Below are 27,625 nucleotides of genomic sequence, written 5' to 3' on the forward strand. Positions count from 1 at the left end.
AACGCTCAAACCTTTTGTGAAGTGTAACTTTTCATTAAATATATTAAACAGGATACAAGGCAAGGCTGCACAGAAACGTTAAAATCATAGGTTTTCCAGGCCTGTTTTCTGCATTTATTTCTGATTTCCTTCCTGGAAATGCACATTCTCATCTCCAGGCCTCTTAGGTCAGGTTTGTGATGAGTATGTGCATTTCCATGTACTAAACTGATAACAGAAGACCAGCATTCAGTTTTAAGTTCGCTCGAGGTCTCTTCCAACTCTCATTCCATTTAATCTAAAGCCAAAATGATTCAGTCAAACAATGAATGTATGCTACTAAACGTGCTTTATAAAAATCAGGCATGAAAGGAGTGATAAAATGCAGTGTACAGCTGTAACAACATCAGGTTATAACACTCAATGTTAAAAAGAAAAATACTTTCATATAAAAACACCCAGTATTTGGATATTTTCCAAACCAGAAACAGGTTCAGAGTGAGAGCTCTCACTTTATTCTTCCTTTGCCTGTGCACCTACTTTCCTCCATAAAATCTTGTAGGTCATGTAGGTGTTGCTGATGACATCCAGCCCTTACACAAGCGGATTTGGTACACACTTTAGCACCATGGCCGGTTACGTTCATCTATATCTGCCAATACCTAACACCTCTCCCCTTTGTTTGATGGACACTAAATACTGGTTGCTCCCAGGTGAAAATATTTATCAGCTGGCTGAATCTGTGAGGGTTTTAGGAGCCTGATATTGTGAAAACCTGTCATCGATGCGTTTCTGTAGATCAATATGGAGGAAAAATAAAAAGACAACTGGTAAGTCTTAAAAAAACAAAAAACAAAACAAAAAAACAAAGCAGTTAATCAAAATGAGGATGCTCGTTTATTTTTTATGTTGTATAGGAATAACAAATACTGCTTTGGTGATTCACCACCTCCAAAATGGCCGATGTAGCAGAAATCCATGATTTCCAGGCAATACTACCTCCTAGTGGTCGTTTCCTGAACCCAATTTAAAGAGGAGAGTTTAAGGATTTAAAAAGGAAATAAAAATAATTGTTCCCAAACGTTCCCAAAGTGGGGGGTTTAAAAGCACTTTCTGTTGATCTGAATTAAGACTGCGAGATTAGATAGATTTTTAAAACATTAAAAACTTTAATAAAAGCAGAACATAGGGGGTGAGCTGAACACATGAATTTCAAAGGATTTTAATCTAGGCAAAACAAAAAAAGAAAACAAAAAGAAAACTGGGACGGGAAAGTGGGGCAAGAGTACAGTGAAAATAGTCCCTGACATTTCTCAAAACAATAAACAAAAGAGAGCAAAGAAAAAAGTTTTAGGGTCAAGAAGCTGAAGAAATCCAGTCCCATGCTGCCGGACACTGCCACAAACTTTACCTAAAACCCTGAGTTCATGGTGTGAAAACAGGCAAAACTGACAGATCTGCAAATCAAACAATCGATTTTTTCCTCATTTGAAGCAGTGACTGACAAAAATTATACTTAAAGAATTCAACATAACAAAATACAGTTCAATAATTCACAATTCTTAGTATTAAAGTCCATAACGTGTGGAATAAGAGGACAAGAAGGGAAGTCCTGGTGGGGGGTGGATGGGATCCAGAAAGCAGGCTGTGTGGGTGATGGGCGTTGCTTCTTTTTAATTGAACTCGAAGACCACCTCTCACCCCCTACCTGGACATGTGTAGCTCGTGTGTGTAAATCAAGTCCATTTCAATTAGAAATGAATCTCTCATCGTTTGAGGGCGCCATTAGTAGCCACTGCTAAATCCACCACCCCTGTTATAAGGAGCCCCGCTCCGGTAAGAAGTATAGTTGCCCCCCTTCATCGCTCCGTAACTGGAGTGCTGCTGTCCGTAGCCGTCCCCAAAGTCCCCATTGCTGTACCCGCCACCCATCTGGCTGTCGTATTCGTCGTATCCCCCGTAGCCTCCGTAGCCATCCCCCCCGTTATAGCCCCCGCCGTAGCCGTAGCCACCCCCGTAACTACCGCCGTAGCCGCCTCCGTAGCTGCCGCCGCCGCCTCCTCTTCCGCCGCCGTAACTCTGCATCCCTCTCCCTCGACCCCTTCCTCCCCGGCCGCTGGTGGACATTTCCTGCTTGGTTAGAGCCTTTTTCACCTCCACCTTGTTCCCGTTGATGGTGTGGTATTTGGTCAGGACCGCTTTGGTGGCGGAGTCGGTATCCTCGAAGAAGACAAAGCCGAAGCCTCTCTTCCTGCCGGTCTGCTTGTCGGAGATGATCTCGGCCTTCTCCACCGCGCCAAATTGCGAGAAGTACTCGGTCAGGTTCTCCTCAACGATGTGGTCTTTCACGCCGCCGACGAAGATTTTCTTGACATTGGCGAGTATGTCCGGGTTGTTGGCATCCTCTCGCGCTATGGCCCTTTTCACCTCCACGTTGTTGCCTTCGACGACATGTGGCTTAGCGGCCATTGCTGCGTCGGCCTCCTCCGGCGTGGAGTAGGTGATGAAACCGAAACAGCGGGAACGTCCAAGCTGCTGGTTCATGACCACCACGCAGTCGCTAAGGGTACCATACTGCTCGAAGTACTTGCGGAGGCCTTCATCGGTGGTCTCCACGTTCAATCCCCCAACAAAAAGCTTACAAAGTTTGGATGTCATGGTTCCTCCGGAGGATGGTGCGCAGCTCAGACCGTCCCTCTTCTTCAATGAACCGACGTAAGGGCGGGCCGTTTCACTCACGTCTTCGTAAGACGTTCCTCTCGCTGATTGGTCACCTTAAACCAAATCACCCCCTCACAATCGGCGCGCGATTGGCGTCACTGTCCTGTTCCCTTCAGGTCCCATCGGAAATCTTAATTTCCTGAAAAAGGACCGCGTAAATTTCGACCTTTGTTTTTCTTCGAATACAGTAATAAAGCTACACCCCCGATAAATTAATTTTACTTAAAACACATAAAACGTCAATCCGTGTTTTATTTTGTGTCGCACTTTAGACCCACTGGGACAAAATATATTTTTTCCAAGTGTGTACGTGAACCACGTTCAACCCTAAAATAAACGAAACTCATAAGCCTGAATTTCATGTTTTATTTTTTTAAGTGTATATTAGCTCTGCACGACTGGCTGTTTCCAGCAATTACAGCTGTGAAATGCAGTCATTTCGCTGTTAAACTATTATGATCAGAGAAAATCTGAAGTCGCTACAGCCTTAATAAATTAGGTTAGCTGGAGGCAGGCGCTTCACAATAAATGCAACTTCTCTCAGCGCCCCTCCCCCCTTGTTCCTGGAACACGATTTGAGCCCGACAGAAGCGAATAACTCCCATCACATAGTCTGACACACGAAAAGCATTTTTCCTATCAAATTCAGCTTCTTAGTTTGATCCACCTAATTTCTGATTGAAAAAAAAGACATTTTGATAGGACACCTTGTGGAGATTGTTCTGCAAGCCATTTAAACTTCAGTCTTAGTGGTCGTGCAGATCTGAAATGTAAATTATGTTAATTTAATTCTATGTGAATTTTCAGTAGTGGTAACTGAGATTGGATATAATTTATTCATTTAACACATACTTATTTATCTTGTTTGGCAAACATGTTGCAAAACACCAACTGTAACCAAGTGAAAATATAGTTAAAAGGTACCACCAAGGTTTTATTATTATTGCCACTATTGAACTATTATTTCAGCTAGTTATTTAGCCAAAACATGCAGCAATGTGCAGGCAAAACCAAAGTGGAAGGAGGCCAAATAGGAGTGATGGTGATGGGCAGACCTCCACAAGGCACCTTCAAAACTGGCACAGTATGTGCTATGCATATGGAAAAACCATGAAATCCAAGCTGTATTATGGAACACATGGGATGGACAGTAAAGAAGGGCACTCTGCATGTTTTATAAAACACCCCTAAAACAAAAACACATACCAGCTTTACATCTCTGGGCTCCCACCTCTGCAAACCCTCCACCCAACAGATTGAAAACAAGCAATCAGACTGCCCTCAGTGTAAAAAAGCAACATAACAGACATCTTGATATACAAAAATATATTGATTTATTGTGAATTCATAAAAAGAAAGGCCAACATAAGTTTCCTTTTCCTACAGGGTGATCAGAATTCGCCAAGCACCATCATCCTATAAAAAAAAAGGTAAGAGAACAAAAGCATAATTTACACTCATGACCACATCAAGCAGTTCCTTTTTAAATCAGCACAAAACCTCAGATTGGTTTTCATTTTTTATTATTTAAACCCTAACAAATACTTAAGATTACTGTGGGAGTTTTAGTCAACTCTTGTACTGATTTTCTAGTGCTCATTAAAGCCAAGACATCAAGTATTGTCTTGCATTTCATCATTGAAGCGCTCTTTAGAACATCTTTCAATTAATCTGAGAAAACTGCTTCAAGAACCACAAAGACCAAGATTCACTTTTAGACAGTGGTCAGCAGACTTGAAGACTTAAAGCAGTGCTGGAAAAACCAAATAGCTGAATATAACAGTCCACTCTGTGTAGATGACTAGTTTGGTCTACAGTGTTTGTTTATGCAAATTCTGAGTGCATTATGGCTTTTACCTGATACAAAGTAGCATCATCTCCCCTCTGTTCAATTATATATGACTAACGTTCATTGTCAAATGTGGAGGCCGTTTTAACAGCTAGCCCACTTTGCAGCTGTTGAACACTTTAATAATTTAGGTAAGAAGCATTGAGCTGCAGTGGGGTCTGCCACCATCTCCCATGTTTTTATTCCCCACCCCTTCCATTTACTGACCCGTCATGTTTTAATTTTACAACCATCCATTACCACATTAAAACCCGACAAGTGGGTTATTTTAATTACTTATTTGCAAGTTAATAAAATGAAATGTGAAGTCAATTCTGTAGACAAATGTACAGTCAACTGTGTTGTTTACAAAGATCAACTAGATTTTTACTGGTCTTGCAAAACAAGTAAAACCAGAACTACAAGAGCCATTTGAACAGTTTCCCTTTGGCCAAAACCCCACAAAGCATGTGACTGACTTGAAATGCATCTTAAAAAGCTTTACAATTATCAGCTTCAAGTGTTAAATACTTTTGAAACAGCGCAAAAACGCCCATGCTCCCTATGAACATTGGTGGTTTCCAACCAAGATGTTGAATCAAGTAGAAAATTCTCAGACTTGACCTCAATTTTATTTGGGTACTGTTACTCAATGCCAAGTTCTCCTTTCATACGAGGATTTATTCTGGTATTAAACACAAGTTAATAAGTTACCTAGATGAAAGTCAAAACTGTAAAAGCTCAAATACACCAAAAAGAACACACTAACGAGGACTAAGAAAACGCTTTATTTTAGAAGGTGTTCCAGACCAAAAAGGCTAGAAAACCCCGATTTGGATTCAGTACTTATTTTTTTAAAACAAATGCATCAAAGGTGTACACTGGTTAGTCAGTAGCACTGGGGTACTGTATAATCAAAATTCCCTGGAAACCCAGTAACAGTTCACATTAAAAAGCACATTAACACTGCCTTTGACCACACCGGGGGAATCCTCTGAAAACTGACTTCACCTGTGGGGGAAGAAGGCACAACCACTCTTTGGTCCCCACTGTCAGCGTGGAGAGACACACACCCCCATCGTTTCGGGGGTTACCGTCCTCGTGCCCAGGTTACAGAAGCAACCTGGAGGAGATGAGAAAGAAAACAACAGGGTGAGATTCTGCACCGAGCAAAGCTTCTCTGGAGGAGACTCCAATTTACTTGTTCCATCGTTTCATTTAATTATGGAACAATACTTGGACCCCCTTCCAACCCCCATCAAAAAATAATTAACCCACCCACCCCTCCCTTTTATTTATTTTAAGATTAGCTATATAAGACGCTGATAAATAATGGCACACGTGTGCACCATCTCAAAGATATGCCATACAATGACCAACACAGAGTGAAGACAGGTTGATTTACATACCTAGTTTGCTGGATGTGGATATCCTAAAGAGATATTTCAGACTCCTATCACAATCGACCCCAGGTAATCAACAGGGTCCTGATGTAGCCTACAAACAAACTGCTACGGCTATTTTGGCTGGGATAGCCTACTGGAATAAGAGTAAGAACACCTAAATGTAGGAATAATCAAAGATAAATATCAGAGCCCTCATGTCCACATAAATATATGTATTCAGAAGAAAAATAAAGAGTTATTAGCAATATCTAAAAACCACAATTTTAAAACAACGTCACACCCTACAAAGCCTACATGCATTGGCTGTGGGTAGACAACCATTAACCATTTCACCCACCTGAGTGTAAGGGAATAAACTGTGGGAATGATGCCATGTAACTAAAGAGCAACAAGGTGATGCCACTTATATACCTGTGGATGAACTTGAGGAAGCCTGGTTAAATAAGTAAAATAACTAAGCTAAGTGGTATAACGTTTTATTTAAAATGAACATACATGAGCATAGCAAATTGTTTTTTTTTTAACAGTAGGTTTTGTTCTCCAGACATGAAAGTATACAATATACATTAGATATTGCTACAGGTAAAGGAAACATGAACAATATTTAGACTGAGACTGGCTGAGAGGTTTGGTACAATAAGGGAGAAGGAAACAGTGGTCCTGCATCCCGTCCCGCCTTTGCTGAATGACCCAATAAGTAAATAATACATGTCCGTTATCAATAATGACATAGCTATGAAAAACCATAAACATGCTTTCTCATCCTCATACATTGAAAAGTCACACTAAGTTTTCTGCAGAAAAAAACAAAATCGAAAACGAACTGCTTTAAAATGCAAATATTAAAAATAAATCAGAACTTGTCAGAAAAACAATCCTACATCGAAAAAATCCAAAAACAACGAGTGAACGCAAATAAAAAATAAATTCAACTCTAGACAACTAGACGCCGGAGGCGTGAGTACATAATAAAAAGCGATGTTATTCTTCGTCTTAATGTGTCCTAGTTGAACGGCAACAACCGCTTCTCGTTATAATCAGGTGTTCTGGGAAGTGACCTTCCTACCTGTTTGGGTTTGGAGGTCTTCGTAATGATTTGGGGGAGGGGGTCTTTGTGTCCGTATCTCTGCCATGGTTGGATTTCACGGCAGACGCCCCGTTACTGGCTTTGACTCTTGGCGTCCAATTCCGGGCTGAGGGGAGAGGGCAATTTGTGGGACAATAGTAGGGGTTGCTTTCCATCGTGCAGTCTCATTTAATAGCCGCCGCCGCCGTAGCCCCCCCTTGCGTAGCCGCCACCGCCGCCGCCGCCTCTGGTGTAGGGAGCTGCGCTCCTCTGGCCGCCGAAAGGTGGCCCTTTCATGGGGCCATAGCCAGAAGGATGCTGACCATAGCCGCTGCCAAACTCATTGTAGCCGTTGCCACCGCCATAGCCACTTCCCTGATCTCCATAGCCACCCCCATATGGCCCGCTGCCGTACCCTCCGTAGCCGCCACAGTTGTAGCCTCCGCCATTACCGTAGTTGTAGTTTCCGCCATAATCCCTGCCGCCGTAGCCATTTTGATTTCCTCTCATACCTCTACCGCCTCTGCCTCTCGGTGTCATAGAGGTTCTGTTGGCTGCCTGCATCTCCTGTTTGGTCAGGGCTTTCTTTACCTCAACTTTGTGTCCTTTGACGGTGTGGAATTTCACGACAACCGCCTTATCGGCCGAGTCGTGATCGGTGAAGTACACAAAGCCGAAGCCCCTTTTCTTTCCGGTCTCCTTCTCTGAGATCACTTCGGACTTCTCGACCTGTCCGTACTGGGAGAAGTATTCGGTCAGATGCTGCTCTTCGATGTCGTCTTTCAGACCGCCAACGAAGATTTTCTTCACCTTAGCGAGGGCCTCGGGCTTGTTTGCGTCTTCTCTTGCCACGGCTCGCTTCACTTCGACCGCGTTGCCATCGACGGTGTGCGGCCTAGCCGCCATTGCCGCGTCGGCCTCCTCCGGCGTGGAGTAGGTTACAAAGCCGAAGCAGCGAGATCGCTGGAGCTGCTTGTTCACGACGACAACGCAGTCGGTGAGCGTGCCGTACTGCTCAAAATGCTTGCGTAGGCCATCGTCGTCGGTGTCCACGTTGAGCCCACCGACGAAAAGTTTACAAAGCTGGTCGGTCATTTTTGAAAAATGGCGAATCGATTACACCCGAACACCCTCAACAACGCTCTGAACTCAAGATGGAGGTGGGGGAGAACGCAGCTGTATTTATATCATACGCGCTGTGACGACATGCTAGGCTGACTATTAGCGCCGCCTTTTCCGGTCCACTGCTGTTTCTTTTGTAGAAAAAGACTGAAGATACATGAATAACCCATGATTTAAAAAGACTTAACTACAGTGAATAGTTTTGGCCATGCTACCCTTTTCTCACGTATTACCAAACCACATCGATCTCAAAAACTTAGACCTTAAAACATGGAGGTGGGGAACCTTGTTATGTATTGCGTATCTCCTCCTCATTATTTTAAAGAGTGCGAGGCTATGACCCAATAAATCGGATGAACAAAAAAAGACTTATTCGGACTTATTCTCTTTTCTATCTCTCCGAAATATGGCATTGGAAGATTTGCTAATGAAATTACAATTTTTATATTTGGTTTTATCTACGGCAGAGGATTAGGGCCACTGGGGGGGAAAAAAGTGGGCACGTCTTTTCCCCCTTTTCCAGAATCCTGAGATTGAAGTCAGAATTCTGACTTTTTTCTCAGAATTCTGGAAAAGAAGAAGAAGAAAAAAGACGTGCTCACTTTTCCCCAGCAGCCCTAATCCTCTTCCGTATTTATCAAGGTAAGAAAGGCTGTAGAAACTGAATAGGCTCTCAACTAGTGTGTGAAATTGTAGCAGACATTATTTTTCACTAATTTACACGTCAAACAGAAAATGAGAAAAATACTGGATTAATCTGGAGAAGAAAACCTTGTCAGTGGCTGATGTGTTTTCTGCAGAAGTTGCAGGTTTCGGTTGTAACAGATAAGCCAATCGTCCTGCCTATTTTCCCCTTATCTTTCCTGCCACGATCTCCATGTAAGTGATCAAACACAAAGAAAAGGCCAATTCCCCTCGAATCCCGACGTCCTCGGGCTATGGCGATGTAGTTTCAGGTGAAAGACACGGCACTTGATTTAATTACCTTGTGCAGAGAATAACCACACCTACCAACAGCTTATGGTAATGCAGATTTCAGAGCAGACAAGAGCAAAGCAGACGGCAAACAAAGAAACACCAAAATCAAAATTTACTGAAACCTTTATGAGGCATATTGCTCATGAAACAATCCCCATTTCTACTCTACCAACACAAACACACAGGACAGTCTGTGTCTGCACAGATACAGCTCCAAACTATAGATGGACACAAACGAGGTGACTCGTGGTTTGCTGATAAAACAACAGATGGAAGAAAGGACCGACCACAAAATTGATTATGTTAACCTGCATTTTTTGAGTATTCTGGGTGTTCAGGCTTGATTTTCAGAGTGACCTTTAGGTCCTTCTCCATATTATTTTATATCCCAGTCCTTCTATAGTACGTTTGAAAGCCATAAAGGTTGAATGTGACGCCTCTCCTCCTCCTGTCTTTGTAAGGAAAGACAAAGTCTTTACCTTCAGTAAAGGCATGTGAATGTATATTAAATGAAATGGTCTTAAAGCCTGTAATAATGGTGCTGCAAGCAGCTTCAACATAGAGTACAAGACTGGTAACGCAGCGCCATTGTCCTTCTCTTTATTATCGAGGCTTCACTGGGAAAATAGTTATGAAATTCAGACTGTAGGCAACGTCCAGTTGACTAAAAATCACCCAGAATGTCTTTTTTTAAAGGCAAAATTTCAAACAAACTGAAATAAACACCAAACCTGTCACACCAAAAATGGGAAGACTGTTTTTGTGTTTTTCATTTGGAAGCTAAAAACATCAGAGATGGTTTTCTTGTCTGAAAACTTAGTACATTTCTTTACGGGAGCAAGTACCGCTTAATTTATATTACTGTCTGTGAAACTACGAGCTTCTCCAGATATGAGAAATTATAAGCAAAAACCGCTTGACTTGAGGATATTGAAGGCTACATCAGGTTTTAAACACCCGAGAAAACACTCAAATTTACACAGCAATCTGTGCAGATGGCAAATATTTTGTTTTTTTAAAATGACATTTCTCTAAAACTCCTGAATTTATAAATGAAGATCAAGTCCTACCTAATATTTACATTAAAACTGAAGCCTTTTGTAGCCCAAAACATCCTCCAGTTTCAATCGTGAGGGAGATAAATGTAATTAATCCAGTTAGGTAGTTTAAAGGAAGCATTTAAAAATATTCCCTAACAACCAACATAAACATGGCTATAAGACAAACGATGCAGACAGCATGCACCACAGGAGGAGATGTGACTAGGAAGCCATGTCTGTTCACAAAAAAGGCTCAAATCTTGTGTTAATGGTTAAAGCAGCGACTTAACACATTTCTGCCACATTATTTCAGTAACAAACAACATTTGTAAAAGGAAAAAAGTCAAAAGTAACCTCAACAGGATTTTATTTGTTGTAGTAAAATCAAACATCTATCTAGCAGTTTTTCCACTCTTCAGTCTTTTTCTCTACTCTCTAATCTTCAGTGTGAAGGCCTGTAAGATAATGACAATGCTGATAGTCCATGTGCTTGAATGGATCAGATTAAACAACTTCTAGCCACATCTAAAACAGAGTCTTAAAGGAGAGGAGCCCAGTTTGTCAGATAAAATGGAGGGGGCGGGGGGGGCACGGGGTCTGGATGGGCTAACTTGAGCTGATCATGTAGAGGAACTGGATGGGTTGGGGTGGTGGAGTCTCCACGGACATGTGGGTTTTGTCTGTGGGAGGAAGGGCACTGGATCACAGCTCCACAGGTGGCTCTGAGCAGGCCGGGTCACAGGTGATGGGCGACGGGCCGTATCTGATGTGGTTGATACTCAGAAGCGTCATCCGAGCAATCACATGATGTACACTTTCTCCGCCTGAGAGAAGTTGAAGACTTCTTTGGTTCTGGGACACACCACTTTGTCATCTTGGCGAATGGACAGAAGAGACTGGAAGAGATAATAATGAAATATCAAGGAGTGTTTTATGAAACTTTATCATCCTTTAAGTCTGCATTTTAAATTGCTTCAACATGGATGGAAGCACCTTTATACAGTCCCAGCTGGCATCATGCAGTTTACTCACATTGTAGCCGTAAACATATCCATTAGGCAGCATCATGGGAGGGTTGTTTTCATTCATGACCTCTCCAGAGATTTTACAGACTAGTCTGGAATTGGCGCAGTGGGCCATGGGTAGAGGCTGAGCCAACTTGTTAAGAGATTTACTGCACACTGGGCAGTCTGGGTTTTTAGAGGTGCCATCCTCCTTGTAGCACTGACTGGTTTGGAAATGGGAGTTAAGGATTAATGCAGATTAGGGAATAACACACAGAATAGACCCCCCTTAGAACAAAAAGCACTATCCATCTTCATATAGCTTAAGAAGTTGAAATGACAGGGTTAAGAGTAACCACACACTGGAAGGATACGGTGTCTTGATGGCAGACAGACCAGCCTGCAGGGTGATGGTGAAGACAGAGTTGTTTCCCAGCTGATGCAGTCTGTAATTGTCATATCGGAACTGCTGGATCAGCATCTTCCAGCGGGCTGGATCCAACAGATCCTGATAGATCAGAAAGAAAAAGAGAAAATAAAAGGAAGATTTTTTTTACAACTGCATTTCTGAAAAATTAATAAATAAATAATCAAGTTTAATTTGGCACAGGGGGCTTTTATAATTTGTACAATATAAAAAAAGTCTGAATTAAACAAAAAGGTCTACTTTTGTGTATAAAAGGCATACATTTGTCTTTGGTCTGCGCAGCTTAAAACACAACTGAAGCTACACCCTGTCTGGTTAGTAATGTTGGGACACCACAGGGTGCACCTTAGACTTCACGTATAAAACGAAATTTATGGTCGAGCAGAGGTTTGTTGTCCTCTCCATTCCAGGAGAGCAAAGTTATAACATACAAAGAGCTGAAATTTCAATGTTTAAAACAATGAAATTTGTGTTGCATTTTTTGTGGCTCAACAAATTGATTCACAAGGCTGGACCATCACTGACCATATTCTGGGGGGGCACAAGATTCCACACATATTCATCACATTTATCTTCTTGGAGCAGTTTCTAAGCTACTTTTATAGCAACAACAACAATAACAATAATAGCAACACTATGACACATTTTTACTTCCTCCAGAGTCTATTACAGTAATGCTCTCTTTTCTGGACCACCTAAAAAAAGAAGCCCCACTGAAAGTCTTAGATTCTGACTTGGTCTTTAATCAGCGATGTTGATTTCAAGTGAATTGTGATTAACGGTTTTTCCAAGAACAGCTGAGACTGTAATCCTATCAGTAATGTAACTGCGTTGTCTAAATTAATTACAGTTTAATCCTTTTTAATTACCCCTGGCAGTATTTTTATTGAGCATGATTATATTTATGATTACTTTTATTATGATCATAAGTAATCATGACACTGAGGAAAAACACTATGATAATAATGAAAGCTACTAAGCTCTCCCGTTAATAGCATACTGGCAGGGAAGAGAGGCTGTTTCTGTAACTCTGGCACAAGCAGCTGGCACAAACACTACACTGGCTTGCCTAAAAGCGAAAGAAAAAAAGCCTTGGTGACAGTGTGCCATAGTACAATTCAGAGGATGTTGGAGTGGAAAATTAAAAACAGCAGTGCCACTGAAAGCCTGTACAAAAAGGGAATTGAGCTTTTTGTAAAAGACAATGGAGGCCCTCTGGTGGCTGGTCTGTGTCTATAGCGCTTTCTCTTTACTTCAAACACACAAGAAGTCAGGCTGGTTTGGTCACAGCTCTGCCCAAAGTGGTACCAATATTTCCACGAGGACAGACCCATGGAGTTTAAAGTTTTTCTCAAAATTTTCCCAAGTGTTTTTCTTTCTTCTTAACACAGAGCAAGAGATTTTCAGCATTTCTAAACATATCAGTTTTCTTTAGAAAGCATAAATTATCTATATTTGAACACAGAAACAAAACAAAAATGACCAGGTCAGAATTATCAGCCTGACTGAAAATCTGAGAAATCTTTATTGAGCCAAAGCACAAACTATTGCTGTGTAATGACTTCTGATCAAATCAAATGATATCCTTGTAGACATTCACACTGATAAAGACCACTAATGTTACCTTGTATGGAGAGATGTGCGTATCTGATGGAAAGGCCAGCATGCCCATCACCTGCCGAACCTCATCCAACTGTCCACCTTCTGCTTGGCTGAAGTGCTTTCTAGCATGTCTAATACACACAGAGAGACTCACAATCTCAGTAACGCAACTGCAAATGTGGAAATACGTGAGTAAAAGGCTTCAGGTGAAAAAATTATTTGTGTGTGTGTTTTAAGTACCGCACTGCATCCATGCGCTTGTTTTGTCTGATGAGCTCAATGAACTCCTGGATTCTCAGACTGAACTCAAGACAACTCTGCCAGAGAAAGGAAAGATGGAAGAGGAGGCATCGAGTTTAAAAAAATGAGGCGACCCCCCCATGGTTAATTAATAATGTCCATGGAAATCGAGACAGAACAAACAGCAAAATGATCTGTTAATATTTTACCATCTAAATGGACTGAGCAGGGAAAAAACCCACATCTGTTACCAACTGGAACTATAGTTTTTCTGATTTACATATTGCCCAACTGGCAAGAAGATAAACTAAACCAAATTTTACTAAAACAAAGCCACGTCCATATAAATAATTAACAGCCAACAAGTCAGATTATTGACTCCCGTCTGAATTCTACTGAGGACTCAGACCCTGTCTAATAAAATAATGTTGGGATTAAAATGGGAACTTGCTGAGATTCTCAGCAGAGCGAAAGCTACAAGAAAAGCAATCAAGACTTAATTTTTTGCATCAAAAACCGGTTACACTGCTGACTGTTGTTTATTAGAGCCAAAACTATGCAATGTAAAAAACTGATAGCAGGGTTTTTTTCAGGGTTCACTGGTATCAAAGCTAGTATTAACAATGCCTTGAAACATCATTAATTATTCTACCTTCATCTTGCGGAGGCGGGACTTGTTGTCATGGCACCAAGCCAGGCAAGTGGCTGTCTCCTGCCTCTCCAGAGACTCCTCCACCTCCTTAGCTGTGAGGAACATCTCAATGTTCACCAGATCCTAAAAACACAACAGAGACAGAAAAACACAGGTTATTTCTGTATGTGAAAGGTATGTGTGAACGAGAAGACTTTTCTTTTAACTAACAAGCTGACAAACAGCTATGAGGATATTAATTGAAAGAAGAAGAGATCTATTAAAGTCTGATCTTCGCTACACATTTTTCATGAAGTCAATCATGGCTTAAACAAAAGAAATCTCCGAGGACCTCAGAAACAAGGACGTGATGCTCATTAGGCTGGCTATTGAGTACTCTCTATAGAGGCTGACAGACATTGTACAAAAAAAAAAAAAGAGAAATTCAAGACCATTGTTACCCTCCCTGGGAATACTTGACTAACAAATATTCCTCAGAGAGCAAAATGTGTAATAGTACCCGAGGTGACAAAGTAACCCCGGGTAACGTGCTTCTCAGAAACTAAAGGCCTCTCACACTGGCTCACGCTCATGTTTTTGAGCCCACCATCAGCAGAACACTGAACAAAAATGTTATCCATGTCACGGTTGAATGGAGAATGCCACTGGTCTTCCAAAAGAACACAGCTGCTCATCTGCTGTTTGTTAGAGAAAAGACACTGGAACTGTTTGGTGTAAATCATAAGCACTACATTTGAAGAAATAAAAAGACAGCATTCCAGCATCTGAATCTCATCCCATCTGAAACGCACTGTACTGTTCGAGTCATGGTTTGTAGGCCTTGTCTGCCGGTCCTTAGTGGGGAGATTCATTTGAATTATACTACAAAATTCTAAAATGTCAGGATGTGCCTGTAAAAAAAAGAAAAAGCAAACTGGGTCGTGCAGCAAGACAGCAATGCTCAGCACATGTCATTCTACAAAAGAAGGATTAAAAAGAGTAAAGGTAATGTTTTGCAACATGTGCTGAGCAAATTCAATACAAATGCTCTGAAAGGACCTGAAGCAAGCAGTTCAAAACGATGAAGCCACTCAGAATTTCTGTATCCAGCTGGAGGCCATTTAAGTCCAAGACAAAAATCACACACATCTTAGATGATTAAAAAAATATTATAAATATTAAAAAAAAATGTTCTGAAACAGTATCTCGAGGACAAAAAACTGTAAAATAAGTGAGGGGAAAGGTTTTAGAGACAGGCATGGATGGGGGACGTCCTGTCCTGTATAGTAATCACTAATTACAACTAGTTTGGTGACACGGTTTTTAAAATACTGTGTAGATTTCATGCATTGGCTCATGAAATCACACCATTCATAGCAAAGTGATGTCTGTGCTTCAGTATTCAAGTAGTCGTTCTTCCAGCAGAAACTCTGATTGTGTGGGCTGCATTCAACTGAATCTTGCAGAAAAAGAGAAGCACTGTAATGCTTTTGGTGTGTTTGGCCAGGGCATGTTTGTAAATAGACAGTTTTAACTGACAGCACAATTTATTTCCATGCTTTTCAGTAGTATTATCCACAGACAAATGAACTTCACAGTGTTTGTTTAAAACACTGCATTTAATCTTGTAGTGATTCCACATGACAGAAACAGTACTCTCAGGCTACGTTCACACTGCAGGTCTTGATGCTCAATTCAGATTTTTTGATCAAATCCGAATTTTTTTGTCTGCTCGTTCACACTACAAATAAAATGCGACAGCAAACGCGCTCTAGTGTGAACGCTCAAAGCGGCCGCATGCGCAAAAGAAGACGTCACACACAACGCGCTCTGTTTAGACCCAGAGCAACAGTATTGTTTGACTGATGGCCGTTAATATAAAGACTTTGGACTTTACGTTTCCCAATTTTTGCTTTAAGTTATTTTGTTATTTAAATAATAATGTAAATAGCCTAATAATGATCCTTATTGCTGTTTAAGAGGAGCGCTGCTTCAAAGGATAGCTGCAGATTTCTGTCAGAATCTGCAGATACAAATAAAATGTTCACGTTTCTCCAACGTTTTTTTTCCCAACAGTTTCACTGACATCTACACTGGATGGCCAGGAAGTGTTCATGGTGTCTACTCCGGAGCTGATAATTGGCGTCTGTCTTGTGTCAGTGACGTAAAAGACGGATTTAATGCGACTTGACCGTCAAACAGCAGTCGCTTTCTGAAACATCGGATATGTATCGGATTCAGCACCACATACGAAAGTGACCCAGATCGGATTTGAAAATATCGGATTTGTGCCGTTCACACTGTCAGACCATGATCGGATATGTGTCGCACAGGGTCAAAAAAATCGGATTTGATGCGCTTTCGCCTGCAGTGTGAACGTAGCCGAATGCAGGCTCCCTTTTGGCCATTTGGCTTGTTCTCTCATTAAAACTACCCCCATTTTAGATTTCCTATCAACAAATAGATCAATATCGCTGCAGATACAATTAAATATGAGTTGCCATTATCACTGCTCTTCCTGTTGGATAAACAAACTAATGTTTATCCATTATTAATGTAAAACCACATTCCTACTTAGGGGTGTCTACATGTTGTAGCTGTTTATTATGAACACAGGGCAGTGGGGAAAGTTGTCTTGTTCGTGTACGCGCTGTTGTTGGTCTTTTTGGTTTACCTTCAACTGCAAGTCTAAATCATAACAAAGAGCTTTTTATGGTGTAAAGAAACAGAGTGTTAAGAACAATGAAAACTGTCCAGTGTAGCCACAGCCTGTACTTCAAGCTGCTGCTGAATTCCACTCTTGCTCCCTTTAACTCTACCTCTGCCTATCATCACCACCGTAGTGCCACATGCTGCTGTTGTTTTGAATGACCATATGCAAGGACATGTGCAAAGACAGAACATCCATAATCCTTCACTCTCAATAGCCAAAAGCCACAGAAACACAAGGACAGTACCATTAACTCTGCTTTAAGAGTCAGGGCTGTATTCACTAAATCTCCTAACAGCCAAGGAGCAGCTGGAGATCCAGCAGGGATCTGCCACAGATCTGAACAGGGCCTGCCACTGACCAACCAGCTGGTCTGTATCAGCGAAATCCTTCTTGGAGTTAAACACTCTGTATATAAGGAACTGGTTAAAAGTCCTTTAAACTGATGTGCAGAACGACAAGTTCTGCACATCAGAAGTTAAGTTGCAATTACTCCTGCACTACATACTGACAGTAAAGGTTAATACCTTTTCCCCTTGCAGATACATAATACTGGATCAAACCCTCAGTAAATAAATGTAAATCATAGAACAATTTCTTTAATTAGGTTCTCTTTTTAAAAAAATGATTTCAGGTCATATTTATGAAGAAATACAGAAAACCCAAAACCTTTGCCTCTTTCTGTACATGAACTGTAGGAGCCCTGTAATTACCTCTATACCGCTCTGTCTGGCCAGTTTCACAGCTGTGTTGTAGTAGCCACAGCGCAGCAGATGCTCCACCATCATGCGGTCCATCCGTTTCTTCTTCCACAGGTTAACTGAAGCTGGCTGGTCGCTGCTGTGCTCCTTTAAGTGCTCGATGCGACGCTTACACAGCTTGGCACTCTCGTCTTCTGCTTGAATGGACTCTGCAGCCTACGGGACACAAACACAATCACGAGAGCTACAAAATGCTTCCTGTTAATCGTTTCTCTAAGAAGGATAATTAAAATGAATTATGTTTATGACATGTAACATGGTTGACTTTAGAACAGGAACAAACCCTGAACACTGAAACCAAGAAGTCAGAAACCTTGAACGCTGCTCAAGTTTCGTTGGAACAAAACTGCTGCTTTCTGCTTCACAGACATGGCAGGATGGAAATTATGGATCACAACCACAAAGGAGTAATTTCTTTCCACTGTTACATGCAGTAAGGACTCGGTGATCCTTCAGCACATAATTACAATCCTAGGCTCGCTTTTCAGCACATCTTGTACTTTTAGAGTAAATTGAAAAAGAAACAAATATAAAATTGTATAACACCAATTTAGATAAACATTGTTTTCCTGGTAGAAATGGAACAAAGCATGATTTATTTTTCACTTCTCAGATTTCAGATGCCCAATCAGTGCAGTGTCTAATGACATCATCTGATACACAATTAAAGTACCCCCCCCTTCCCCCGCCCAAAATGAACCTTTTGTATCTGCTGAGAATGTCGACATAAAGGTAAATTTTTTATTTTTTAAAAAAAGCAAAAGTGCGATTTGACAGCTCAACACACGAGCCACCCTTGGAGCATTCCTTGGCAAACAAATGCAATCCACCTAATGAGGTGCTTTTGCTAAAACAGTGATTACTGTGGTTTTCCATGGTCGGCTCTACGTGAAGCAAGATTTTGTTTGTAAAGAAGATAATACGTGTGATGCATAGATGTATAACAGCTTTTCTACTCCAGGTTAACAAGATGTAGGTGGTTGGTTCTGCTTTACCTCTTCACACTATTTTACATGTTAGGCAAAATGATGGTGTGCAGACGGGTTCGAGTAACTTAGAAAGGCCCACAGAGCACGACCAAAATTTAGCTGCACGATTGAAGTACCTCTTTTAAGGCGTGCACTTTATCTCTTTACAAAAAGCATCAAATTATTTCTTCCCTCAATCGCATTCAAACAGCTGCCAAGGAAAATTGAGATTTCTCTGGCCTTCTGGAAACCGTTTTCTCTCTTTCCAGAAGCGAGATTTTAAATAATGCCAGAAACATTTTAAAACACAGGCCTGTAAGTGTAGCAATGACAACATACACAGGGATGACTATTATGATAGAACTATATACAGCTGCACAGTTGCACTTGAAAGCCATCTTCCTGTTGGGCCTGATTATCTCTGTAATTGCCTTTTTGTATAAAAGCAGTGCTTCTGACTGCTTCCAGAGAAAAGGCTAAAGTTGAAACTGATAGAACCTCTATTGTGTGGTCAGCTTCAGTGGAACAGAAAACAAGCAACCGCAGAGAGTCAGCGCCATCGGAGATTTACTGTTAGGGATGAAAAGAACATGTGCAAAGCTATGCATGTTCATAAAATCAAGTGTTATCATAAAAGGTGGCGGAAAATATCGACTTTTATGCCTTCAAAAACATGATGTTCAAGAGCTGCAAACTCCCTCACTAAAACTAAAAGGAAACTTGGCACTCTTACCAGTCTGGAAGGACTTGACTGTTACACTTGGAAAATGTGTATGCCTGTATCTCTTACCTTCCTCTTCAGGGCACTGAGTTTCTCCACCACTCCATCCAGCAGGGACACCACCGAGTCAACCACGGGGAAGCTGCTGAGCGTTTTCTCCAGCTCTGCAACTACCATTGTGACGTGACTCGTCTCCCTGTCGATGTTCTTCTGAGCCGCTCTAAAGCGTTTGTTCAGAGTCTCGTATGGCACCTGTAGACATCATAAATGTTCTATTTCAGACATTCATTCAAGGGGATTAATGCATCTTAGTGTAATTTTATAAGCTACGATTATAGCTCAATATGTGAATTACCTCAAGACAATATGGTAGAAAACTGTTTAAATACTAAAGCTTTACTTTTTCTTATCCTTGATACAGAACAATTGGCCATCATTATCCTTAATTTGAGATGTTCTGTTCTCTAATTTATGCCGTTTCATCTGGAATGAAGAACAAAAACATGATGCTAAACTCCTGCTTAAACATTTCCTAATACTTAAACTGAAAAACTGCAACAGATTTCTGTAAAAATGTTACTTTCTCCGTCAGTTCACTTTAAATAAAACTTCCATATCAATTTATGGTCATTCAATTTTAGAAAAGCAAGTAAGCTGTCACAACAGATTCAAGAACTTCATCCAGACCACAAAGAGAAGGGGGGGAAAAAAAAACACCATTTCCCCTCACCAGTTGGCACACACTGGAGCGCAGTCAGAGTCTGTAAACTTCTGAAAACTCAGCTTGAAAAAGCTAAAAAAGCATTCGAAACCACGTCCTTTTCAGAGAAACCTGCTTTGTTAAATGATGTACTTGTTTTCTTTGCACGACAATAAAAGTACTTAACTAGTTTCATGTGATTCTTGATATTCCCTCTGCTGACATGCTGGATCAACAAAAGAAGTGCTTTGACCGATTGAAAGGAGCGTTTCTTTTAACTCAGAGCCAAGTTTATGTCACAGATTACTAAGATGGCGAGGAAGGAATCGGGGGGGACAAACTGGAAAATGCAGCACCAAATGGGCCGCATTTCTCAGATAGCTTACTTTACCACATATTGGTATATACTCCAAAAAAAATTATTGGATGGATTTTTCGTATTACACTAACAGCTCCCATCAGAATATAACAGAGATTAAACATTACCTTTATGTCAGCCTCCACTCCCTAATATCTTTCAGTGACGACTACATTAGAGTCAGGATTCGCCACAGACAAGGTTTATACTTACTTATTGACCAGCAAATATTCTGGTTGCCCAGATCAACAAATAACTACCGGTACTCACAACTCAAATTTTTCAACACAGAAGACGATGATTTTAGCAAGATGTAAGGAAGAGCCGAGGTATATTTATAACGTAGGTAAAAGGTTTTTCCTGGCTCAGAGAGGGTCATTAGAGATAATCAGTTTGCATTACGTCAAAGTCATTTCAATATGTCTGTGTTACATTTTTAATATAAATCTATTAATTGTCCTGCTGTTATTGGCCAGCTGACAGACACAAATGTGTAGTCTCCTCAGTTCACAACACTTATTGAACATGTCAATGTTTTTGATTTTGTTCTGGGGAAAAACACATGTAGCAGGCTTTGGTAACATAGTAATATAGTAGCTAAATGGTAGATTGGTAAGCTCTAATTAACTTTTACAAAACTCGGTGCTCATTTTTTTAAAAAGCTGCTTGAAAATGATTACATATTTTTTCTGTGGCAGACTCATCCTCATGGCAATTCAAACAGACTCATAACTTTTTCTGTAGGTGGTCATGTCAATGGCATACCTGCTGGCACAGACTGTGCTAACCCAGGGTTTTTCCTGGCTCAAAAAGAAGGCTTTGAGGGTGGTGACCACACATGGAAGCACACATTCTCCTTTATAATTTAGCCATAAAGTCTTTTGTTAACAGCTTTTCAGATACACTTTTATAAAATAAATAACACATATTCTTAAATAATCCATAAGGCCCATGTCTGCAAAAATTTTTTAGCTGCATGTTGGGAAAACTGAAATATCCCCTTTCTGAATTTGACTGGCTACTAGATGTTATAACATTGCTAAGATTAGTAACCCCTTTATGATATGACCTTGATTTAGTCAAGAGTGAACATGTAATTCAGCCATGAACACAAAGCAGACTGTTATCACAGTAAAAGCCATACAGTATATGAGTATGGTGGTTATCATTCATAATTGTTTTAAGTGAATCCTTGGAAGAGACAACAGGAAGCCCATTTCAAACAGCAAACATTACATATTAATAACAATCACAGTAATAATCAATACAAGGCTCAAGTGATTTAATTATCATTTTGACTGCATTTTGCTGTCAACATTTTAATACCTTTGTGTCTTAATTGTGAGATCTTTATATATGCTTAGTAATGCAGAAATACAGATCAGATTAGAACCTTCTTCAGTTTCTGGGACAGGCATTATTACAATGATAAAATTCTGCTCAATACAGCTCCAAATGTAATCAACACTGCTGTCCTGCAGCTGTAGACTCCCATTTGATGCCAATTACAACCATCACTCCTGTCTTAAAATGGTGCCCATCATCTCACTGCAGCATCCAACCATAGCAGCCAGAGACATCCCCAAACCAAAGCCATGCATGCTCAGCACAGAGGCATTTTAACATCAGCTGCAGCAGGAAATGCCTCTATCCATCATGCAACATTACACAATTAGTTACCACACAAAAGCAGTAAATGCGCCGGTACTCACAGCCCTGCTGTCTTTATATGACGACGCTCTCCTGATCACAGGAAGCAGCCCGGACCTGTCTTTTAGCAGCGGTGTCGCAGCAGCAGCGTTATGTGGAATGGAGGAAAACCGTGCGTGTGTGCGGCGGCGGCAGGCTGTGATTTCTCTCACTGGCCATTTTGAAGTACAGAGAGGCAGCAGCAGCAGCAATCTGATGACACTGCGCTAACTCACAGTGCTGCTTCTCCGCCTGACAGCACCGGGTTAGGGGATCTTCCTCCTCCCCCGAAAGCTTTAAACCCACGTATCTCCGAACCAGCCCGGATTTCGCTTGCTTTGACGTTATGAATTGGGCAGGCTGCTCGTTAAACACGACAAATACTGGTTTTAAGTGCCGTAGCTAAGCTAACGGCCGAGTTAGCAGGCCAATCACGTTTGCATGTCACTTCTCTGACTGGGGGCGAGTAACCATGCTGCTTCCATGTAACCATATAAACTGTAACCCTTAAACCTCCTATCCCAGTCTTTTTTAAATGTCCAGGTCAGCGCAGGAGACAAGCTGTACACTCGCACACATACACTACACAAAAAAGCATGCTTCCCACAGGCCAGCCATCTTTAAGGTGATGCACCCTTAGGTAGGTGGTAGGTACTTAGGTGAGCTCACGAGCCATGGTTAAAAGGATAATCAGGCCAAACCCAACAAAAAGTCAAGCGATCAGCTTTTGGGCCTCTGACGGACTCAGAGTCCATAATAAAAAGAATTAACCCAGCAGGAAGCTAACCAACTAACCCCCAGCTTATATCATTTAGGGGACCACTCATATTTTTACATCCGTTCATAAAAACAAGCACTTTACGGACACTGGGTGCCTGGCTAAGCTAATTCAGCTAGCGTTAGCCTCCCTGACGAGTTCACTCGCTATCTAATGAACGACTAATTCCGATTTCTTTCCAAGTGGCAAAGCACGCATCGCGTATTTTTGTAACAGCAGACTCATTGGGCTATCAATATACACCATTATGCGTTTGTGTTTACCTTCAGGGTGGGATATTCTTGGACTTTGAGAGCCATGGACAGTTGAGATGCTGTCTCCTGCACCGCCATCTTGGTTTTGTGGTTTTCTTGTGGTTGTTTGTGTTTTTTTTCTATCAGCTCAGAATGGGCTCAGCGCTCACTATCGCCATCTGGTGGGACGGTGTAAGTACTGACTCTGAAGACGTTCAGGATTCAGCACTTACTATGGAAACATAACGAAGTGACAGTTATACTCCCTCCCTAACCTTGTGCACAACATTTACACACAGCACAACACGCACGGACGTACATACACAAACAGTAGGAGGAAAATAAATAAAAAATAAATAGGATAATAGAAAAGTATTTATACCTTACAGTTTGCTTGCATTCCTAAACATAAACGTTTTTGTAGTTTGATTATTCCTCACTTTTCAGAGAAGTCCAGTGTGTTGCCTCAAACTTGGGTATAGAACATTATTTTGGTGGGTATTTCTGTCTAAGTAAAAAAGGATGTAAACAGTAAGGACATAAGACATTTAAACAAGTGCAACTTCCACCAATACTTTCAGATTTGCAACTCTGAGAAATGAAATGGGAAAAAAAAGACTAATACACCTCCAGGAAGAAGTACAGAAAGGTGGTGACATCCAGGATGAGCGCTGCACTGTTTTAACCCATTCCAGTTTGTCCTGTTTAGTGAAAGGTGATTTTGTTTTTCTGTGTGTAAGGATGCGTTTCAGCCTATTTGCGTGTTTGTACACCTCTGAAGTACCTGCTTGATGGGCGAAGCTTGAACAAATGGAGGTCTGGAGAGTCTTTGTGGCCTTCTTCACACAGCAAGTGGTGTAAAGATGATCCAGATATGGTAGCTCTGTGCCCACAATCTTTCCACAACATGCTGGAGGGCCTTTTGTCAGCTTTGGTACAGCTACCACACCAAGCTGCGAGGATGCTCTCTACTGTGCTGTAAAAGCTGCAGTGTTGGTGGCAGTGTGGTGCGCAGTAGACTCTCTCTATGGATGTGTAGTGGTGTGTCTGTGGTTTTCTTTTTGGTTCGGGACTCTATAATCATCTCTTTGGTGTGTGTGTTATTAAAACACACACATGACATATTGTTATGATGTCAAATTGAGTGCAATGGCTGTCGTATCATCTGTAAACGTAACAGTGGTATTCGTCTTGTGCATGCACTGATGGTCATGTCTGTCCGGAGCATACAGGAAGGGTCTCGGCACATAGCCTTGCAGAACTCCGTGGTCAGAGTGAGGATGGGGAGTGTTTGCCTGCCCAGGCTGACAGTCTGAGAGCAGTTGGTGTTAAAATCTCATACCTGGTGATCTACCTCCGCTGTGACGCATAGCTTTATGTGATTGAATAGCAGTCTTTCAAAGTATTTAGAAATGATCATGGTAAGAGGAATTGGCCAATAGTTGTTGACACAACTTACTGTAGATTTTTTGGTCACAGGTTCAATGATGGTTAAAAAATTAACCATCATTGTGTTTTTAAAAAGTTTGAAGTTATTCAGCAGGAAGAAAGAAAGCATCAAGGGAAAGGGATGAATGACTGAATAACCCTTTAGTGTTGGAAACATGTAAACAGTTTTTGCATGTCGGTAAGAAACATTCTTATTATTGTTATGAAATATCCCTTCTTTAGGGCTGGGAGGACACAGACCCAGTGTCAGTCAACTAACCCCCAGCTTATTTGTATTTAAGGAGTATTAGCGTACTCCCAGTGCCAGTCCCAAGCCTGGATAAATAGGAGGGGAGCATTCAGAAGGGCATCCGGGGTAAAAAATGTGCCAAATCAAACATGTAGTTCTATCCGCTGCAGAGCCCCTTGGGTAAACAAGGAAGCAGCCAAAAGAGCCCAGCCATCATCATTATTATTATTGTCCTCTAAGTGTTGAGACTTGTGAGAATAATGTAAAAAAGAAAAAGGCATATTTTGTCATTTCACAGCCTTGAATGTCATGAGCAATGAAAGAAATCTCCGTCCCGGGTTTCTCCATGGATCGGGTTTCCTCCAAGGCGTGAGCACCGATAAGCAGAGTTCTATATAAAATTTATTATTCAAAGTAAGCTCAGGTATGCCGTTCAGCAGGTTAGTTACAGCGCCGGGAGTAGCTTGGGAGAACAAAATGACACAGAAACTGCTTCAGGTTGCTCTTCCAAAATCAACTCAAAGGTTTATTCAGTATACAACAGTTTATATAGAGGAAAAAAAAGGTTCGTGTGTCAGCAGATTCTCAGTTCAAACCGGTACAGACCAAATAAGGAAACGTCTTCCTGCCTTCTGAGCAAAGAAGTATCCTTTGTGTAGTTTATCAGTTCAGCTACAATTTATGATCATTCCAGCAAAATACACTCCTAGACATAGAATACAGAGTTCTTTCATTAGTGAATTCTGAAACAAACCACCTGGCCTTTAACAAGCTCTTTTCTAGGAGATAAAGAAGGGAGGATGGGAGTAAGGAAGTGGTCTCTGTGGTGTTTTCGACCTTGAGGTACCATCCTGTGATTCTTACACATTAATTCTTGGGTCAGAGAGAAAGAGAAAAACAACTAGTAAATGGGCCTTATTGAGTAACAGTTTTCCTGTATAATATCACTATAAAACAATATCCTGTAAATCCTACCATGGTATCAAAATATCACAACAGTTCCCCCCTTTTATCATGAAATGATAACATAGTATAAAGACAGAATGTAATAACATAATATAAAGACAAATCATAAATGTGAAACAAATCATAAATGTAACTGGTCCTTCGAGCAAGCTTAATATCAAAAATCCTGAGAGCGTATACATGGTATCACACAACAGACAATAATTATCGAAAACATGCGGCAACGGTTACAAAGGCTACAATTAGTTCCTTCCATTCTCCAAACGTGTCCTGTAGCCACTTATCTAGCCACTGACCGTGGCCTGTATTGGCAATTAGTTCTATCTTCAATGCTTCAAGTCTATTCATAGCTTGTGTGAATGAACCGTTAGGGGCGGTGTTATTGGGAATGAAAGTACAGCATACATCAACGGTCACTAGACCACAGGTACCGGTCCAATTAACAGGTAGGGCTAGTCTAAGAGTATTGTTGCACAACCAATAAGCGTTAGGGATTGCTCTAGTTAGGCGTGTGACCATGTGTGATTTAACTAACTCCCCCCAGTCAGTATCATTTAATACACCTTCTGGGGGAACAATGATCGATTCTCCGCTCGAACTTGAACTGTGTGTGTGTTCCTCCAGATATGATAAAACTTCAGCCACAGAGACAGCTAGCCATGTCTCATTACAGCGTGCACCTGGGGAGTCAGAGAAGAATGTATAGTTATCCTTTGTATAATCTATGTGTGTGTCTGGGCCAGTTAACTTTAGTCTACGCAGACATATCATACTAGTATTAAAATGGAAAGGGATCTGTCCTAGGGGTAGTGAGGGCTTTAACCTAGTCTTAGGGCGTTTCATTGGGGCGCAGGTCCCTGCCGTGTCATTAGATAACTTCAATAATTCGCCTAATGGAGTCTCAGGGTTAGTTGGTGTGTGTGTGTGTCTAAGTAAGCAGTCGAGAGGGCTCAGAGTCAACTGTAAAGTGTCTTTAAGGAGAGCATTATCTCCGCCGATTTTCTCTAGTCCCTCAGTGAGGGGGAAACCGTATATGGGGTATCCTACTATTACCTGTTCTGGATTACCCTTTGAACAGACATAACAGTTACTGTTTCCTAAATCACGAGCGGCTGTTCTGGCATTTTCATACCAGGAGTTAACTCCTGCTCTAGAGGGCGCATAAAATGGTTTATTAGTGGCGTCTATGTTGCTATTTACTGATTGTGAGGAGCGTATTAAGTAGGTGTCTCGCAAAGTAGAGCATGAGGTATTGTCAGCAAAATATGACCTGCAGAAATGTGAACATGGTTGCAGTTTACAATACAAAATAGCAAAGAAAAATCCTAAAGTTAATGCGATAGATATGATAAATAACCTAAATATATAAGAAAAACAGTTCTTCAGTCGTCTTCTGGCCTGGTCCCAGGTTCGAGAGACATAGAATAAGCGTCGTATGATGACAATGGGCATTTCATTTTCTCCATTATCAGGATGGAATGAGTCTAGCTTTATCAGATTAGACATCCTGTGGTACTCTCGGCTTTCTATTCCTGCTGGATCTTCGAGTACCTTGCTGTGGCTCTTTCAGACGTTGTGTGTTAATCAGTGATTGCGTGTGTGTAGGTGGATTGGATCCGGGCGCTGGCTCGCCGGAGATGTCATCTACCCGTTGTGTGTTTATTTGTTTTGGTTCCGGGCGTTGGCTCGCCGGAGACGTCGTCTGCTTGATCCGATGCCTGAGATGGTCTGGTTGGGCTGGTCTTAACCCTGCTGGCATGAATCCACTGAGGTTGTCCGTCTGTGAGGATGCTGGTTCTTTGTCACTGCCAGTACAGTCTGGGGGCTGGAAAACGCGCGGCCTCCCTGAGTGTCCTTGGTTTTAGCGACTTCACCAACACCGCATCTCCTGGTCTCCACTGGTGGAACTGTGGAGGGGAGAGGCTGAGAAAGACAAACTTTCTGATAGTTATTATTCAGTGTTTCTACCAGATTGTGAACATAGTCGGACAATGCAGTGTCTACATCCCCTTCCAATAG

The 27,625-nt window shown here is 41.4% G+C and overlaps 3 protein-coding genes across 4 annotated transcripts; all 3 read right to left on the reverse strand.

Moving 5' to 3' along the window:
- Positions 1 to 1,124: 1,124 nt before the first annotated feature.
- On the reverse strand, positions 1,125 to 2,708 carry LOC147338264 (heterogeneous nuclear ribonucleoprotein A0-like). The gene has a single exon (XM_086260375.1). The coding sequence runs from the start codon at positions 2,635 to 2,637 to the stop codon at positions 1,765 to 1,767; it is 873 nt and encodes a 290-aa protein (XP_086116501.1). The 5' UTR covers positions 2,638 to 2,708; the 3' UTR covers positions 1,125 to 1,764.
- Positions 2,709 to 4,011: 1,303 nt separating this feature from the next.
- LOC147338265 (heterogeneous nuclear ribonucleoprotein A0-like) lies at positions 4,012 to 8,174 on the reverse strand. Of its 2 annotated transcripts, XM_086260365.1 has the most exons (3): positions 7,001 to 8,174; positions 5,540 to 5,651; positions 4,012 to 4,116 (listed from the first exon to the last, which is right to left on the reverse strand). In XM_086260365.1, the coding sequence occupies exon 1, from the start codon at positions 8,093 to 8,095 to the stop codon at positions 7,190 to 7,192; it is 906 nt and encodes a 301-aa protein (XP_086116491.1). In that variant the 5' UTR covers positions 8,096 to 8,174; the 3' UTR covers positions 4,012 to 4,116; positions 5,540 to 5,651; positions 7,001 to 7,189. The 2 variants fall into 2 exon arrangements, with proteins under 2 accessions (XP_086116491.1, XP_086116484.1); XM_086260358.1 differs by having other exon boundaries at positions 4,012 to 5,651.
- A 2,316-nt stretch (positions 8,175 to 10,490) lies between these two features.
- On the reverse strand, positions 10,491 to 23,149 carry maea (macrophage erythroblast attacher, E3 ubiquitin ligase). The gene is made up of 9 exons (XM_086260348.1): positions 22,993 to 23,149; positions 19,274 to 19,456; positions 17,468 to 17,671; positions 14,066 to 14,188; positions 13,414 to 13,490; positions 13,196 to 13,304; positions 11,519 to 11,652; positions 11,173 to 11,368; positions 10,491 to 11,036 (listed from the first exon to the last, which is right to left on the reverse strand). The coding sequence occupies exons 1-9, from the start codon at positions 23,059 to 23,061 to the stop codon at positions 10,941 to 10,943; spliced, it is 1,191 nt and encodes a 396-aa protein (XP_086116474.1). The 5' UTR covers positions 23,062 to 23,149; the 3' UTR covers positions 10,491 to 10,940.
- Between the last annotated feature and the right edge of the window lie 4,476 nt (positions 23,150 to 27,625).

The sequence above is a fragment of the Aulonocara sp. 'chitande type north' Nkhata Bay genome, linkage group LG2 (assembly GCF_057382095.1).
Source record: "Aulonocara sp. 'chitande type north' Nkhata Bay isolate Kocher_YH1m ecotype deep benthic linkage group LG2, A_spYH_male_GT1.1, whole genome shotgun sequence".
Lineage (NCBI taxonomy): Eukaryota > Metazoa > Chordata > Actinopteri > Cichliformes > Cichlidae > Aulonocara > Aulonocara sp. 'chitande type north' Nkhata Bay.

What these genes read in the sequence shown, in the direction of transcription:
- LOC147338265 (XM_086260365.1), bottom strand. Translation starts at nt 8,095, where the DNA reads ATGACCGACCAGCTTTGTAAACTTTTCGTCGGTGGGCTCAACGTGGAC.
- LOC147338264 (XM_086260375.1), bottom strand. Translation starts at nt 2,637, where the DNA reads ATGACATCCAAACTTTGTAAGCTTTTTGTTGGGGGATTGAACGTGGAG.
- maea (XM_086260348.1), bottom strand. Translation starts at nt 23,061, where the DNA reads ATGGCGGTGCAGGAGACAGCATCTCAACTGTCCATGGCTCTCAAAGTC. An exon ending in CCAGACAGAGCGGTATAGAG is followed by an intron (nt 14,189 to 17,467) that starts GTAATTACAGGG and finishes TTGTGTTTTTAG; the next exon opens with GATCTGGTGAACATTGAGAT. An exon ending in CGCACATCTCTCCATACAAG is followed by an intron (nt 11,653 to 13,195) that starts GTAACATTAGTG and finishes CTGATCTATCAG; the next exon opens with GATCTGTTGGATCCAGCCCG.